General features: G+C 64.2%; 2 protein-coding genes across 3 annotated transcripts in view; both read right to left on the reverse strand.

The window, feature by feature from the left end:
- REXO1 (RNA exonuclease 1 homolog) overlaps positions 1–1,100 on the reverse strand; it is a 40,918-nt gene extending 39,818 nt beyond the window's left edge. For both annotated transcript variants that reach the window (XR_012626587.1, XM_074851961.1), the window contains exon 1: positions 761–1,100. Coding sequence is in view for 1 of the 2 variants with exons in the window: in XM_074851961.1 (XP_074708062.1) it covers positions 761–962 (202 nt within the window). In the remaining variant the exon portion in view is untranslated. The remainder of the gene's footprint in view (positions 1–760) is intronic.
- Positions 1,101–8,216: 7,116 nt separating this feature from the next.
- ABHD17A (abhydrolase domain containing 17A, depalmitoylase) lies at positions 8,217–15,767 on the reverse strand. Its single transcript, XM_074851559.1, has 5 exons — positions 15,646–15,767; positions 13,058–13,551; positions 10,951–11,145; positions 10,124–10,303; positions 8,217–9,202 (listed from the first exon to the last, which is right to left on the reverse strand). The coding sequence occupies exons 2-5, from the start codon at positions 13,369–13,371 to the stop codon at positions 8,977–8,979; spliced, it is 915 nt and encodes a 304-aa protein (XP_074707660.1). The 5' UTR covers positions 13,372–13,551; positions 15,646–15,767; the 3' UTR covers positions 8,217–8,976.
- Between the last annotated feature and the right edge of the window lie 772 nt (positions 15,768–16,539).

Raw genomic sequence — 16,539 nt, forward strand, 5'->3', positions numbered from 1 at the left:
AGCACCTGCCTCGCAGCAACTGGACTAGAGAACACATCACCTCCAGCTCCCAAACCCATCCACCTCCTGAAGGGCTGTGACAGCACAGCAACTCTTGACAGCCCTGACACCTCACTGCCACGTGAGCCGGGGTGCCTGGAGGGACAAAGAAAGGGATCAGAACAGAGCTGCCCTTCTGCAGCCTTCATCCTGGTGACAAGAAACAGGCTGTCCTCAGGCAATCGGACATTTTGGAGAGCTACTCCCCACCACCGCTGGGTCAGATGACAACTGTGGGATCCCACCAACGACGACAATGAGGAGACACCCATCTCTCCCTCACCCGGTGGGGCACAAAAGGCTCTTCAGACCCTCCTTCAGAAGCAACAAGAGGTGACAAACGAGGGCCCAAACCCCGGGCGGGGCCAAGCAGAAGCAGACACAATAGCTCAGGGGCAAGGGGGACCCACCTGCCCCGCCTGGATGATGCTGACAGACCCCCGTGGGGACATCCCACTCGAGAGGGGCTTGAGAGGGCGATACCTGGGGCCCTGGGTGCAAGTGGGATGTAGAGGAGTCAGAGGCAAATTCAGGCCCTGAAGGGTGAGCAGGCACGAGAAGGAGGAAGAGCACGGGCCCGTCCTTGCCAGGGGGAGGACACACTGCTGCTGGGGGCAGTGCCGGGGTGGGGGGCGACAGGGCCGGGAACAAGCACAGCCCGGGGAGGGGGAGAGACGGGGAAGGAGGTACCGCGACCCGGCGGGCCGGGCCGGGGCCGTACCTGCGCCGTGGCCGAGCGCGACCCCCACGCCGGGGCCGCCGGAGGCTCCGCACCGCGTCGCCGCCGCCGCCGCCACCGGGGGGTGCCGGAAGTGGCAGTAGGGCCGGCGGCAGGGCGGACCCCCGCCCGGCCCCGGCCCCGGCCCCCCGGCGCTGAGGAAAGGGCAGTCGATACCACGGAAGTAGCCGGTGGATCTCAGCATCCCGCCGGCTGCGGGGCGGGGAGCGGGGCCGGGGCACGGGACGCCGGGGAGGGGCAGAGGAGGCGCGGCCGGCAGCGACACGCTCCCGCCTCACACCACCGGCGCCGGCCCCGCCGCCATCTTGAAACCACCAGGCCCAGCGACGAGGCCCCCGCGACGCCGCTGCCCGCACAGGGCTGCCCGCGGCGCGCCTGAGCGGAGCGCGGGGCGGGGCCGGGGGCGGGGCTAAGGGAGGGGAAACGGCGGGAGTGTGAGGGAAATGGCGGCCAGGGGGAGGCGCCCGCGCTGAAGCGAGCCCGGCCCGCCGGCCGCCGCCCCGCTCTGCCGCTCCCCTCAGCTCGGGCTGCAGGGGACTGTCTGGCTTCTGTCCGGCGGCTGCAGGCCTGGCAGCACCGGCGTGCCCGCGGGAGGAGCCCGGCGCGGGTGTCCCTCAGAAAGGAGCCTGGAGCGGCCCTGGGCCCCCACAGTCGCAGGGGGCTGCAGGGGGACAAGCCCCTGCGGTTGGAGGTCAGTCGTCTGTCACTCTCCGGGAGCCACAGCTGGCGTGTGACCAGTTTGTAGGAGATGTCGTCGAGAATATCTCCCAAGCTCAGCTGGTTTGGGGCACACCGCTGGACCCGCTCCCCCCTGACCGGCCGCAGAGCGAGGGGAGATGCCGGGGAAGGAGGGTGCAGGGCCCAGCGCTGCGGCCACCATGTCCTGACCTCTCTGCGCCACCTGAACACCGCCAGGTCCCTCCCGCTGCAGCCAAAGGGACGGCCCCGGGCTCCTTGCGCTGCGGCCCACGGCTCCCAGCACGGCCCACTGCCCCCAGCATGGCCTCGGCCTTCCAGAAAGCAGCAGAACACCCGCCAGGTCTAGGCAGAGGGGCCTGAGGCCACGGAGAGGAGCAAACTGGCTCTGCGCTACCCCTGCCCTGAGGAGCCGGCCCTCCCTCCTTTCCCTCGGCAATTGTCACACCCGCGTTTACCGGGGGGAAACTGAGGCATGTGGTAACAGCGATTTGTCTGGGCCGAGTCGGTGTCTGCAGCTCCTGGGAATCACCCGGCACTGCCCCTACCTTTTCAGAGGAGGGAGTCCCCGCCTTCAGCAGATGAGGCCATTTTGGGACAGCAGCGAGCGACTGAGCCCTTTGAGGAGAAATCCCATTAAGTGGAGCCAGAAGCCCCAGCCCAGAGAGAAGGGATGATCCAGGAAAGCCTCATCACTTGTGAGAGGAGAGATGGGAGAGAGGGTGGAAAGCGCTGGGGCAGTGCAGGGAGCCAACGAGATGATGTAGAGAAAGATCACGAGGAGGAGTTGTCCTTGACCCCAAGGAAGGCCAAGGGAAAGATCACAAAAGTCATGTTTCATAGTAGTCTTAAACAAAAGCCACTTTATTTTCAAATATGGCACCGCAAAAAGATGATGATGCTGCCTCCTCCCTACCCATCGCTCCCCCACGGCGTCCCAGCAGAGCGAGTCCAGGAGCTGAGGATGTCGGGAGAGGAACCCACCACCGTGCCTGGCCAGCGCGCAGCGGGGAGCGAGCAGGAGAGCAGTGCCCCAGCACTGCTGAGGTTTGGGGGCAAGCAGCTGCCGGCCCCGGGAGACCTGAATAATTGATTAAAAGCATTTAAAAAGCAGGAAACACCAGGAAATCAACAGCCTTCCCTCCAGCAGGAACATGCAACCGACACAGGGTGCTTTGCAAGGTACCCAGGGAGGGCTCGCGCTAAGCATCGCCACCCACGCTCCTGCCAGCCAGCTCCCTGCCTCCCACGAGTGCTAGAAAAGCAAGCTATTCTTTCCCAAAAAAAAGAAAGCGTATTTATTTTTATGATATAGATAAATCTATTTTATATAACTTCAGCTGTAATAGAGAGGATTCTGTAGAAAGACCATGCACACAGATACATGCTGAGCAACATTATTTCCCTTCCTTATAATTCTTGCCCCATGCTTACTGAACTCACAAGCTGGTAAAATAAAATAATAGAAAATAATAGAAAATAAATCATTCATTTCTGTCCAGACCTGGAGGACCCCACATGGAAAAACTACCTGAAATCGATTCAGGGTGGTCTTGGCTACGCTTTCACTTCCCCCCATGGGAAGGGGCAGCTTGGTTAACTGGGATGCCCACTCAGCTCCCAGTTAGCAGCATTAGAAAAGGTCCCGAGGTTCCCTGTGCACAGTGAAGCAGCCTCTCTGAGAACAGGGATCCCCAAATTCACCCAGCCTGGTGGATCTGAGCCGCCCTGCCCAGCTTAGCACCCCAAAAAGTCCCTCCAACCCTGCCAAGGACCAAAACCCCCCATCGCAGCCTCCCAGATTGACTAATGGATCCCCAAGATCGACCTCATCTCCCCCCACGAAAGCTCCCGACCCCTCTGCAGAGAAACGAGGTGATTTCCCCAGCGGTGTGTCCCTGGGACGCCCAGCTGATGCTCACTCTGCCTCCCAGCACGGCTCACAGCCAACGGCCACGTGCCCCGATTTAAATTAAGGAGGGGAACAACCTCAGGGCAGGTTTCGGGCACACGCCAGCGTTGTCACAGCACCCCGAGTCCCCACGTGGGACAAGGGCAGCACAGAGGGACGTCCCTGTGCATTTTGGCCCCTCTTCTCCCCGGGTAGAGCCAGGCAGAGGGATGCCACCACATCTGGGCCAAACCCATCCCCACCGAAGGCAGTTACTGCTGCTGGGTGACAGCAGGGACCTGCTCCCTGTGCTGGGGGGACCTCACGCTGTGCTGGGATTCCCCGACACAGCAGGGACTGAACGGGGGATGCAGCGCAGAAACGTGGCTCCACACCTGCCACAGGGGATGCTCCTGGTTGGCTCCCAGGGGCAGGAGGCCAGAGCCAGCCCTGGGGCGACTGGGGCTTGGGAGTGTCCCCAAAACCTTACCCCCACCCACTAGCCCAGGCCCAGCTGCAGGCAAAGCAGTTCCTGTGGGGAGTCCCTGCCTCCCTGCAGCCAGTTCCCACCCTGCAATAAACACGCAGCCAGGTGAATTGGGTTGAGTTTTGAGGATAAAAGAGACAAAAAAAAAGTAAACCAGGCAGAGATGTTCATGTGGCAGGAGTCTCCTGCCTTGCAGACCTCTGCTCCCTGCTTGTTATTTTGCATCACTAAAAAATCACATCCCGGGACAAGTTTCCACTCCCCACAGTGGTGATTACAGATTTTCTCTACATCCATTCGGGAACTTTCACGAGGCGTCAGCCAGGAGTTTTTGTAATTGGAGAAAGAAATGGGATGGTGGGAGAACAGGGGCTTCCCAGAGCTGCTCAAATGTCCTCATGCAGGGTCGTCTCTTCGCAGGGATGGGCTATTCGGTGTGTGGGGTGATGCCCGTCCCGGTACTCCTGGTACCACCCCACAGGTATCCCACCATGGTCCGTGTCCCCCATGGGAGACTCCTCCCTGGCCCTGCTGCACATCCCGCTCGCCTCCCAGCCCCCCATGGCCAGGGGTGCTCCATGACACCCCATAACCCCATCCACATCCTGGGGCAATGGCCTGGCCACTGCATCCCACATTGCCCAGCCCCAACTCACTGGGCACTGGCCAGCATGGGGAGGATGCTCCAGCCCCCCAGGGTGTTCCTGACCCCCCAAGGGGATGCTCCAGCCCCCCTAAGACAGGCCCCGGGTGTGTGGTCCTGCATGTGCTGTCCAGGCGTCGTTGCTTCGGGGCTGTGGCAGCCCGTGGGCCTCCCTTCACCGTCCCAGCCTCCAGGCATCGCTCAGGCATAGGATGACAAAGGGAAGCTCACAGGGGGCAGGGGGGGCCGCGGCCCCGCACTCCTCCCACCGCCGAGCGCTCCTGCAGACGGAGGAGAGATGTGAGCCAGGAGGGGAGGGAAGGAGGCAGGAGCCCGAGGGGGCCCCAGCCTGCGCCGCATCTGCAGGGGGTAAAAACCAGCCCACGGAATCAGCCCGGTGTGACCCGCCGGCCCCGGCGCTGCTTTTCCCCACCCCGGGGACAGTTTGGGACATGGCGGGTGCGCAGGGTGCGAGCGGGGCCACGTGCTGGGACAGCGCTGGCTTTTGTGGGGGGCTGGAGGTGGATGTGTGGGGCAGCGCGGGGGCGCACGGGGGGGTGTGTCTGCACATCCACGTGTGCCCGGGTGTGTGCGCGCATGTGTGTGCGTGGGCACAGCGGATGTCCCTGTGTAAGTGGGAATGCGTGTGCGTGTCTGCCTGCACACGTCTGTGTGCACATACACGCGTGCGGGTGTGTGCACACGTGTGTGCATGGGGCTGCGTGGGTCTGTCCCGCCATTGCCCACCCACAAAGGCCAGGCCCAGGTACCCTTCCCAGGCACAGGGGGACCCCAGGGCCCACTAGGCACCCACCACCCCCATCCCCAGTGCAGCCAGCAGGGCAGGGTGGTGGGTGCCCCCCGCACCCCACGCTCCCTCCTCCCCGTGTCGTGATGCCACACTCGCTGTCTCTCACCAGGGAAGCGCTGGTGGGTGTATGGGTGCAGCTGCGGGCACACTGGGATGCTCCCAGCATCTGTGCTGCTCGAGGAGCGGGGGCAGAGGGGCTCTGCTCCCCCAGACCTGCCGCCCTCCCTGGCCCCCGCTGGCCGCCCTGGCCCCAGGTCGCTGCCTCACTCACCTGGCAGGGCAGAGCCAGAGGCTGCTGCCAGCGCATCCTCTCCTCTCCTTGTCCTTTCCTGGCCCCTTCCCTCCATCTTAGCCAGCGCCGTGCAGAGCCCCTTGCCCTGGCATCCCTCCTCCAGCACCCGCCCCTCTCCCCAGCCTGACCACGGATGGGATCCTTCCCCTCTGCCCTTTTATACCGTCTTTGTTCATATGACAAGCACGTGAAAAATCAGGGCAGAGCTCGGAAAAAAGCCCCTTAAGACGCTTTAATTCAGTTTCCTGGATCCCATGACTGAGCTCGGCCTGTGAATGGGGTCTCATGACTGTGGCACGCAGGCCCCAGCCATCAAAAGCCCCATTTATGCCCCAAAAGAGACTTAAACCCCTTTTGGCCGGTCACCCAGTGAGCCCGATGTCCCCCATGCCCAGCCTCGGCTGCAGCCCCGTCCACACCGGCATCGCGCCTCTACTGAGGGCTCATTGCAGCGGGTATCCCGTCCTTTCCCCGCGGGACCCCGGAGATGTCCAGTACGTTGTCCCCTTTCACAGCCATTACACGCAGGCACACGCAGGCACACGCAGACGCCCCGCAGCCCAGCCCTGTGCCCGTGACTCTGCAGCGATGGCAGCAGGAGCTGCCTGTGTCCAACTCCTCTGCCTGGGGACTTTAAAACGATCCAGGGGGACGCCTGCCTTGTCCCCTCTCTGCTGTGACTGCAGGAGGGACTTTGGGGACACTCTGAGGCCTGACTCTGCCTTTCCCCTCCTCCACGCCCTGCTGAGACCACAGTTTCGGCAGATTTCCCCTCCAGGCACCAAACCCTGTCCAGGTCCAGCCCCAGCCCAGCCCCTTTCCTTCCCCATCCTGGTCCTCCCAAACCGTGGCACCAGTGGTGGGGACAGAAGAGCCGACCAGTGGCTCACAGCCCAGTTTGGCCCCACTGGTGGGGGACGCTGCACCCAGGACCCCTGGGGTAGGTCTGGCTCATGCCTTTTGGGGATCCTGCAGCTCACATACGGGTTAGTGCTTCTCCCTCCTGCCTCACTCCAGCTGCTCGTGCCCAGGTGAGGACAGATCCTGAGCCCTCTTGGGCCAGGAGGATCCCGACCCAAAAAGCCCTGATCCCTGACACGGACGGGTCACAGTCACAGCTCCCCACCATGGAGGCAGCAGCCAGCGATGTTCAGCTCACCTGGATCTCATGCACTTGAGCTGGGTCTAAATTTTGGGGATCAGGCTGAACTGTTCTGTCCTTTCACCTTGTTGTTTTTTTTTTTTTTAAACAGAGGCACAGTAAATACAAACTCAGGCCACCTCAACATCCCCCCAAACTCAACCCAAGCTCTGAGACATCCCGCCGGCATTGCAGAGCCGCTCTAAAGCATCCGCAGCTCAACAGGAAACAGGCAGCAGTAAGAGGATAAAAATACCCTTGGTGCAAACAAAAGGTCTCTATGTCAGGATTAGGGCACCGTGGGCTGCTCCAGCCCTGCTAATCGGGGCCAGGGCCAGAGGGGAACAGGGCTGGGCGACCGCGGTGGCTTTGGCTTCCAGCACACGTGTGAGCTAAAGGCTCTAAAATCACCCAGCAGCTGCGTGCGGTGAGCTGGGGAAGGGAGGGGAGGGCTGGGGGGATGCTCAGGGAGAAGCCAGACATCCCGGCTCCTGGACCCCTGGAAAAGGGGGGAGACCACGCAGAACCCCAACATCCAAATCCTCTTCTAGCTCCTGCAGAGCCCCAGTGCCAAGGAAGGGTCCCCCCTTGTCCACTGGAGCACCCTGCTTTGGTCCCGAAGGGAGGTGAGGGATGTGTGGGGGCCAGGGGGTCCCGTGCCCCCTGCCTTGCCCCCCCCATGTCTCCCAGTCCTCAACAATGGGCGCATTTGAGCGCTCTGAGCGTGGGGCTGCGGTGAGGCCCCACCACAAGGCCCCTGAGCCCCTCCAAGAGCCACCTAAGGAGATTATCGCTCCTCACATGAGCCTGCCGGGCCCCATGGCCTCGCACGGGGGAGGTGGGGACACGAGGGTGACAGGGAGGGGGGAGCCAGTGCCTGGGAGCCTCGCAGGGGTCCCTGCGGGATGCCCCACACGCCTGCCCCTGTGGCCAGCATGCACCAGGAATGGCAGAGGTCCCCGTGCAGCCGGGGGCAGAGCTGGGCGCAAAGCAGGTCAAAAAAAAAGATTTGCTCCCCCCAAGGCCACCCTGCCTGCTGGGGACCACGACGTGTCCCTCACGATGCTGGCCCTGGTCCATCGACAGGCCGTGGGGACGTGTGCCCCTCCCCGCGGCACACCCAAGCCCCCCATGCCCCAGCTCCGAGGGGACTGAGGCCATCCCCAACCTCTGCCCCCGCGATCCCAGGGGATCCCCTAATGAAATGGGACAGGGGCTGGTGAGGGAACGGGGTCCCCGTTGTCCCCATGTCCTGATTCGAAGTGACAGACCTTTGCAGCCTGGTCCTGGGGGGCCCCAAGGGCTCCTTCCCCACGTGCTGGTACCTTGGGGCTGCCCGGCCCCCAGAGGAGGGTGACAAGTGTTGGGGATCTGGCCAAGTGCAAATTCCAGCGGGGAAAGCCGAGGGACTGGACCCCACGGGGGCTGGGACTGGTCCCCCCCCAGCTGGGTGCCAGGGAAAGGGCGCACACAGGTAAAACGTTAAACCTCTGCTCTTTATTCGGTGCCTGGTTTCCTCGCCCCGTTTGCTGAGCGCGCCGCAAGCGAGCGGTATGGAGGAGGTTTTCCAGGGGTGACCTGAACACGGGGAGGGCTCTGAGAAGGCAGAGCAGGGCCAGACTGGAGAAGGGGGTGTAGGGCAGGGGGGGCACCTCCTCCATGTATCCCCAAACTCCCCTTGGGGACACGGCTCTGCCCCAGCCACGGGGTGGACACCAGGCACCCTGTCACCACCGGTGCCGATCCCAGGAAAGCTCCGTCGAGAGCAGGAACTGCCACCTCCTCCGTCCCGCCCCGCAGCGATGCCGGGGAGGGGGCTGGACCCCCAGCCCCTCTCCAACTCGCCTTATTGCTATAGTCAGAGCAGCAGAGCAGCCAGGAGGAACTCAGGAGTTCACTGTTTTAGGAGAGGGGACGAGGACATGTCCGAAGCCAAGGATACGCCGTCGAGAGGGTGGGCTCTCATCTTTCTGGGGAAGGGGGAAGGAGGGAGCTGCCATCTCTTGCCAGCCCGGCCGGTGGTGCCAGCAGCGCCGGGACTGACACCAGGAGGGAGGAGAGTTGTGCTCGTGTCCAGGAGGAAACACACTGTCCGCTCCAAGGCCTCCTGCTCTCTCCCAAGCCTGGAGCTGAGGCTGTACAAACTCATTGCACCTCCAGCAGCAGGGACTGGGGAGGGACACTGGGAGAACTGGAGAAACAGGCAGGAACCCCCTGTCCGTCCCCGCACCCTGCAGCTAGTTGCGCTGGCTGGCCAGCTCCTGGGAGATGAATTTCCGAAGGCGCTCGAGGTACTGGCTGTAGAGTTCAATGTCATTGTGCCCGGCCCCATCCACCCACAGCGGCTCCACAGCCTTGGGGCAGCGTTCAAAGAGCGCCAGGCCGTGGGAGAAGTCGATGACTTCGTCCTCCGTGCCGTGGATGATGAGGACGGGAGAGGTGATTTTGGAGATCTTCTCAATGCTGCCAAGAAGGTGGGTGGGGAAGAGATGAGAAGAGGGGGGTAAGTACAGGGATCAAGGCACTCCCATTCCTCCTGCCCCCCCAAACACATCCCCTTGGGGAGAGGGACCAGGAAACGCTCTTTGATCACAGCAGAGCATGGGGACACGGAGCTTGTGCCAAGGATGAGCTCCAGGACAAGACCTCCCCCAGCGTGACAGACGAGGACCGGACAGCAGTGACAACAGCCCCAAGGGACCAGGCAGGGCTGACGGAAACCGCTGTAGGACAGCACGAGCGCAGGCCCCCCCCCGCATCGGGATCAGCCGAGCCAGGCTTTGCAGAGTGGAAGCAGGGTCGTTCTCAGCCCGGCCCCAAAGGCTGCACGAGGCCATCGAGAGACAGAGCGTGGGCTGGTGGCTCCCAGCCACGGCTTCCGGCTCAGGGACCGTCCCTTGGGCCCTGCTGGCCTGGCTGCAGGGCAGAGGCGAAGCAAGAGCTTGTCCCACCCCAGCGCTGCCTTTCCCTGCCCCTGCTGTCTGCCCAGGGGGAAAAAAACCCCAAGAAATTACCCTTGGGGTAGAGAGGTGTCCCAGGGACCCCCGGGGCTTGCGATACCTGACAAGGGGCCAGTGGCACAGACCTAAAGCTGGCGGGCAAAGACACTGGGACAGGAGGTGATGCCACCCAGGGACATGGGGGTGCACACATGGCATGGTCTTCAGAAAGGGGCACGGTGACCCCAGGGAGGGCTACAACCCCCTCGGAGGGGACCGAACGCGAGGCAAGAGGATGCCAATGGGCATGTTTAAGCCTATTATGGGCAACAGGTCCACAGTTTTCACCACAAGCCCTCTCGTGGCCAGGGCTGGCATCCAGGACAGAGCTGGTCTGGGCACTGCTCCCCCAGAGCTGACCCTGGTCCCTTCTCAGGCCACTCACTTGGGGAAGGCGTCGAACCAGTAGGTCTTCTTGGTCTCGGGGAAGGCGACTCTCATGCCAGAGGTGAGTGGGGAGTGGAGCACGATGGCAGCGCACTCGTAGCGGGAGGCCAGATCAACTGTGGGCACCGTGCCGATGCTCTGTCCGTATAAAATAATGTTCTCCGGGCTGATCCCATACCTGGGAGAGGAGAGGGCAGGTCAGCGCCCAAGCACCGGAGTCACATCGCCAGGAGATCACAGGCGGTCACCCTGCTCTGGCTACAGCACCCTGCAAGGCTTCCTGGGGTGGGGGGAAATGGGGCTCTGTCCCCCCTGCTCCTCGCAGCTGTGCCCAAAGCAGCTGCCCTGCACCCCTGGCAGGACCAGGCAGCAGCCAGGGCTGAGCTGCCAGATGAGCTGGGGGGGTGTCGAGGCTCACCCTCGCCAGGAGCAGGGTTCCGGGTGGGTTTGTGAACCTCAGATCGCAGCTACATGGGGCAGCCCCCAGTTCCTGGGGCACGCTACGAGCCAGGCCTGGCTGCAGGCAGGGCAGAGGCAGAGCTGTCACGGGCTGGGGAACCAGGGCTGGGCACAGCCAGGGGAGAGCCTGGGGACAGCGAGACAGGGAGCACAGCTTGTGCCACCGTCATACCCCTGCAGCATCCCTGCCCCTCCACAGCCCCCAGCCCGCTCCCTCTGCGGCTGCCTTCCGGCCACCCCTTCCCGTTATGAGTGGCCCGGGTTCCCTCTCTGGGAGATTTCCTGTTTTCCAGACTGCCGGCCCGCAGGGTTTTCCTGGCGGCAGCATGGATGTCCTCCCTTCCCCCTGCCCGGTGCCCTGCTCACCGCGTCCGCAGCGCCTGCCATGCGGCGTCGATGTCGGAGTAGAGGTTCCTCTCCGAGGGCTTGCCCGTGCTCACACCGTAGCCCGAGTAGTCATAGGAGAAGATGTTGCAGTTGATGCGGGTGCCCAGCCCGATGTAGAAGCTGCTCATCTGCCCCAGGTCCACGGCGTTGCCGTGTGAGAAGAGCACCGTGTACCTGCAGCACCGCGGAGAGACGGGCACGGTGGGTTAATCGTGGACTCGGCTGCGGGTGCCACCACACTGCCCGGCCCCGCCAGCAGCTCGGGGATGCCCTGGGCAGCACCAACCCATCTGCTTCGGAGGCCGAAAACCAAACCCCAGGACACGAAGAGCCAACACCCCTCTGGCCACCAAGGAAGGTCCTGGCGACACCCCCAGTTCAACCCTGGGATACCCAGACCCTCCTCGTCACCCAGGGCCAGGGGCTCGCTCCCAGCAGAAACAGGCAGCCTGAAGGTAGGATGATTCTGTTCAAGTTTTTGAGTCTATTTTTGGTAAAAAGCTCAGAATTTGGGGCCGTTTGCCCAATGGGGATTTCAAGTAAGAATTCTGACAGCGGATTTTTTTCTCTCCTGAGTCTGGCAAGACACCAGATGCTGGGAGAGAAGTGAATTGTGGGAGTGACAAGGCACAAGAAATTTCCACCATAAGGGGAAAAACAATGTTAATCATAAAAATTAACACTAATAGCACAATGATGGAAGCTTGGCTCTCTTCTGCTGAAGGGAGGGAGCAGGACCTGCTCCCTGCTGAGCCCCCAGAGTTGGTCCGAGAAGTTTGCAGCCAGGTTGAGCCACCATGTCCCAGCCCGGATGCCCCAGAAAGCCCCAGCAGTTAAGGCGGTGGCAGGACGAGCTGCAGGGAGGACAGACCTGATACCCCAGGGAGTTTGGGAGGGCCAGATTCCCCCAGCCCGGGCCCTTCCCTCCAGCCCCACAGCCTGGGCTAAACAGTCGCTCCCAGGGGCCGGTTGGGAGCGGGGCCAGCGCCAAGCCTCACGGTGGCAGAGCGCGGGCAGGCAGATGCACAGGCAGAGCAATCCTGCCGACAGTTTCCTCTCTCCGGGGACACACGACGCAGGCAGGGTCGGAGCGGATGTCCCCACCGGGCAGCCCGCAGAGATCTCCTGTAACGCAGCTCTCCAACCCCCACGAGAGCCATCCCCCCTCGCCCCAAGCCCACCTGGTGGGTTCGAAGCCCTCGCCCGGCTGAGGGCAGACGTGGGCTGCGTTCCCCCGCACAGAGATCTCTGCGGACGCCGTTCCTCGGAGGGCACCTTGCTCCCGGGAGGATTCTGGTGTGTGTATGGGGTGCTGCAGGCTTTAGCACCTGACCTCTCTCCACACCTGAACCCCCACGTCGTGCCACTGGCTCAAGGAGTGGCTGCCGAGTCCCCTCCTGTCCCCACACCATCCCCTCATGCCTAGGCACTGGCAGCTGGGCGGGGGTCTCCATCCCGCACTCCAGCTTCCCAGTTTACAGACCCATGCGGGTGACCAGTAGCAGGTTGTGTCTAAATCCCTCCTGGCTTTAGCTCTTCTCACTCCTCTTCGAGAATCAAATGTGCCCATGAATTAGACTAAACATGCAGACCTGGGTTGCTACAGGCGTCTCCTGGCCAGTGCAGGCTCTCGCCCATCCACGTGGTCACCGCGGGGCGAGTGGCCGGCACAGATCCCCCGGCACTCACAGACACTCGGTTCGCAACCGGAGCGTGACGTCACCGGCGTGACATCGGGGGAGGGGGGGGGATCTGCAGGACAGCCTAGGGAATCCCCACATCCCTACAGCCTCCAGCTTTGCCTCCGCTCCATGTTTAACCCCATTCCCAGTTGCAGCCACAAGCCAGACCGGTCCTGGGAGCTGAGCTCACCCGCCCCGCAGGATGCCTCCAGAGCCCCGTGGCACGGCCAGCTCCTTCAGCAAGGCGCCAGGTCAGGCCGGGGCATGGAGGTGGCACTCAGCTGAAAGAGGGGACGGGACAGGATGGCACCGTGCCCACCAGCACTGCACTAGCCCAACACGGAGCCAACCAGGGTCAAACTGCTGGCAGCAGCACCAGGCCGGCACATCGACGAGCAACTCACCTGGCGCCTGGCACGCAGCGGACGTACATGCAGCCGACGCGGTTCCCTCGGCTGCTTTTGGTGACGAACACCTCGATGTTGTCCAGCTCCCGCTGGGAGTACTGGAAATCCGCCCGGTCCTTCAAGTGCAGCTTCCACCGCCCCACGGCACCGCCGCGCAGAGAGCCGGTGCTGGTGCTGCCCACGGGCTCGGGCTCGGGGACCACGGCGTAGGTGGGCTCTGGGGGCAGGAAGGCCAGTTTGGCAGCGATGCGGCTGGGGCAGGGAGGGCAGCAGAAGAGGCAGCAGAGTTGACTGATCGACAGCCCGTTCATGACGGCGGCGAGGTGAAAGGCCCAGAGCGAAGGAGTATCCAAATCAGACAGACGGCCCCGGAGAGGCCCCGTCCTCAGCCGGCCCTCAGCACGGCTGCCGCCGGCAGTCCGCCACGGGCCGGGGCGCTGGTCGGGGCTGGGGCGGCCGCCATCCGTCCCTCTGCGGGCAGCAGCGGTGGCCTGCGGGCAGGTCAGGCAGCAGTGAGGGCTCTGTACCCCCAAATCCTGTCCCGGTGCCCCCCAGTCCCCAAATCCTGCCCAAATCCACACCCACGTGTCGGCGAACACATGCACCACGTCCCTCCAAGCCAAGGGGCTCACCGTCCCCGCCTCGAACACACACACACAGAGCGCACACCCACCTCTCACAGCCCCCGCGCTCATGCTGAACCCCCCCCCAAAAAACAAGCCTCCTTCAACACTTCCCAGCCCACACACCCCCACACCACACAGCGCAGCCCCTGCGCGCAGGCCCACGCCGGGGAGGCGAGGACGGCAGGCGCAGGATCACACACACACACACACACACACACACACTCCGCAACAGCCGCACGGTCGGTGGTACAAAGGACACAGCCCCTCCAGGACCCCCCCGGATGCCGGCACAGGTCTGGCCGCACAGGCATGTGGCAGGAGTGCCGAGCTCCTTAAGAAAAAGGGGAGGGGGGAGAAAAGGAAAAAAAAAAAAAAAAAAAAGCAACTATTTTCTGCAAGTTTAGGCACAGGCTCGCACTGAGGAATGTCAAACCAGCCCACACCCCAAGGAATTTGCTCCATCTGCTTCCGAAGGGCTGGGAAAGGGGAGGAAAGGGTGGAAGAGGGAGGCCTCCCGCCCAGCCAGGAGGGGAAGGCATGTGGCGCCGAAATATGCCGAAATATTCTGAAATATTCAGAGTGAAGGGATGCACCGTGCCCCGGCCCTGCTGCAGGCCTTGTGCGTCGGGGCCCAGGGCTGAATTCGGGTCTCCCTCGGGCCGGTGGCCACCCACAGCAATGCCGGGGCCGGCGTCGCACCCGGCACATGGCAGCCCTGGCCACCTCCCTCCCCTGGGGTTTGGTCCCACGGACCAGGCGTACCCGCGGCGGATGGGGGTGTCCGGTGACCGCACACCTGCACGGGCACGTCGGGGCGTGGGTCCACGCAGGCGGAGGCAGGAGCTGCCGGCGGCGCACGCGCTGTGTGTCACGCTCGCGCCGTGTGTCACGCTCACGCCGGGCTGAACCCCAGCACCGGCTGGGGACACGCACCCCCCTGGGCACCCGCTGCCCTCGCCCCACAGCCAGCACGGGGGGCGGATCCGCACCACACCCCCACCCTGACCACACACCCACTCACCCCTTGCCCGGCGTGGGGGCCGGATCCACGCTACACACACAAACACCCCACAGGCAGAGTGGGGGATCCACACTGCGCCCACTCACTGACCCGAGTGGGACCCCCCCACACCCACGGAGCCGTGTGGGACCCCCCCACTGACCATCGTGGACCTCCCCCTCCACTGACAGGCATGGGACCCCCCCCACCCCACACACACTGACCAGGGTGGGCCTCTCACCTTCCACTGCCTGGTGTGGGGGCCCCCCCCCCCACTGACCTGCGTGGGCCCCCCACAACTGACTACTATGGGCCTCCCTCCCCCACTCACTGCTGTAGGACCCCCCCCACACACACACTGACCCGTGTGGGACCCCCCCGCTGACCAGCACGGGCCTTCCCCCGCCACTGACAGTCATAGGACCCCCCACTCCACACACACTGATTGGTGTGGGCATCGCCCCCCACCACCACTGGCCGGTATGTGGGGGCCCCCCCACTGCCTGCTGTTGGACCCAGACACACACACTGACCCGTGGGGGACCCCCCCCCGCACCCCAGCACTGACCGGTGAGTGCCCCCACCCTCGCTGACCAGCGTGGGCCTCCCACCCCACTGACAGGTATGGGACCCCCCTCCCCACGTCCACTGATCGGTGTGGGCCCCCCCGCCACTGCTGCAGGCCTCCCCCACACACACGCTGACCGGCGTGGGCCCCCCCGCGACTGCTGCGGGCCTCACTCCCGCACTGTGGGACGGTGGGACCCCCACAAACACACACTGACCGGTGGGACCCCCCCACTGCTGCGGACCCCCCCACACCCACGCACTGACCGGTGGGGGTTCCCCTCCCCCACACTGACCCGTGTACGCCCTCCCCCCCCGCAGACCACCCGCTCGTGCCTCCCCCCTCCCCCCGCCACGGCCGAGGCAGACCCGTGTGTCCCCCCCCCCGGTACCTGGACATGCTCCGCCGCAGCCCGGCCCGGGCCCCCCCGCGCTCGGGGCTGCCGAAGGGACGCGCGGCCGCCGCGGACCTCCGAGGCGGGGGCGGCGCTGCCCAGCGGCCCGCCTGCCCCGCCCTCGCCTCTCCCGGAAGTGACGCCATCGCCCCGCCCCCCCGTTGCCAGGGGAACGGCGCGGCCTTCCCGCGAGGCCGCGCTCCCGTCATGGCCGCCGGCTGCCAGCGCCGAGGGACGCGGCGGGACGGGCCCACGCACGGAGGCCGCGCCTGGCCACGATACTTCCCCCTCCCAAATCCAGATGCCAAACACCGCCCGGCTGCCCCAGAATGGATACGGGGGGGGGAGGCGGCTTCAGCCCGGGCCTAGGACCCACCGCCTCCCTCCGGGTCACAAGCGCTGTGGGGTCCCACTCCAGCCCTGCAATCGCGGGTGGAGAAAGCAGCTCCCCCACCGAGGGGGAATCCAGCCTCCCGGGGCCTGGGGAAATCAGTTTGGAGAAGAGGAGGCTGAGGGGAGACCTCATGGCCCTCTACAACTCCCTGAAAGGAGGGTGCAGAGAGGGGGGATGAGTCTCTTGAGCCAAGGAACCAGCGCCAGGACAAGAGGGAATGGCCTCAAGCTGCGCCAGGGCAGGGTCAGACTGGCTCTTAGGAAGGATTTCTTTGCAGAAGGGGCTGTTGGGCGTTGGAATGGGCTGCCCAGGGCAGGGGGGGAGTCCCCATCCCTGGAGGGGTTGAAGAGTCGGGTTGAGCCAGCGCTGAGGGATCTGGTGGAGTTGGGAACGGTCAGGGTGAGGTTCATGGTGGGACTGGGGGAGCTTCAAGGGCTTTTCCAACCGAGATGATTCTGTGGTCCTCCAGGGTCTAGGGGTACCGGATACAGCCCCAG

The sequence above is a fragment of the Strix uralensis genome, chromosome 27 (assembly GCF_047716275.1).
Source record: "Strix uralensis isolate ZFMK-TIS-50842 chromosome 27, bStrUra1, whole genome shotgun sequence".
Lineage (NCBI taxonomy): Eukaryota > Metazoa > Chordata > Aves > Strigiformes > Strigidae > Strix > Strix uralensis.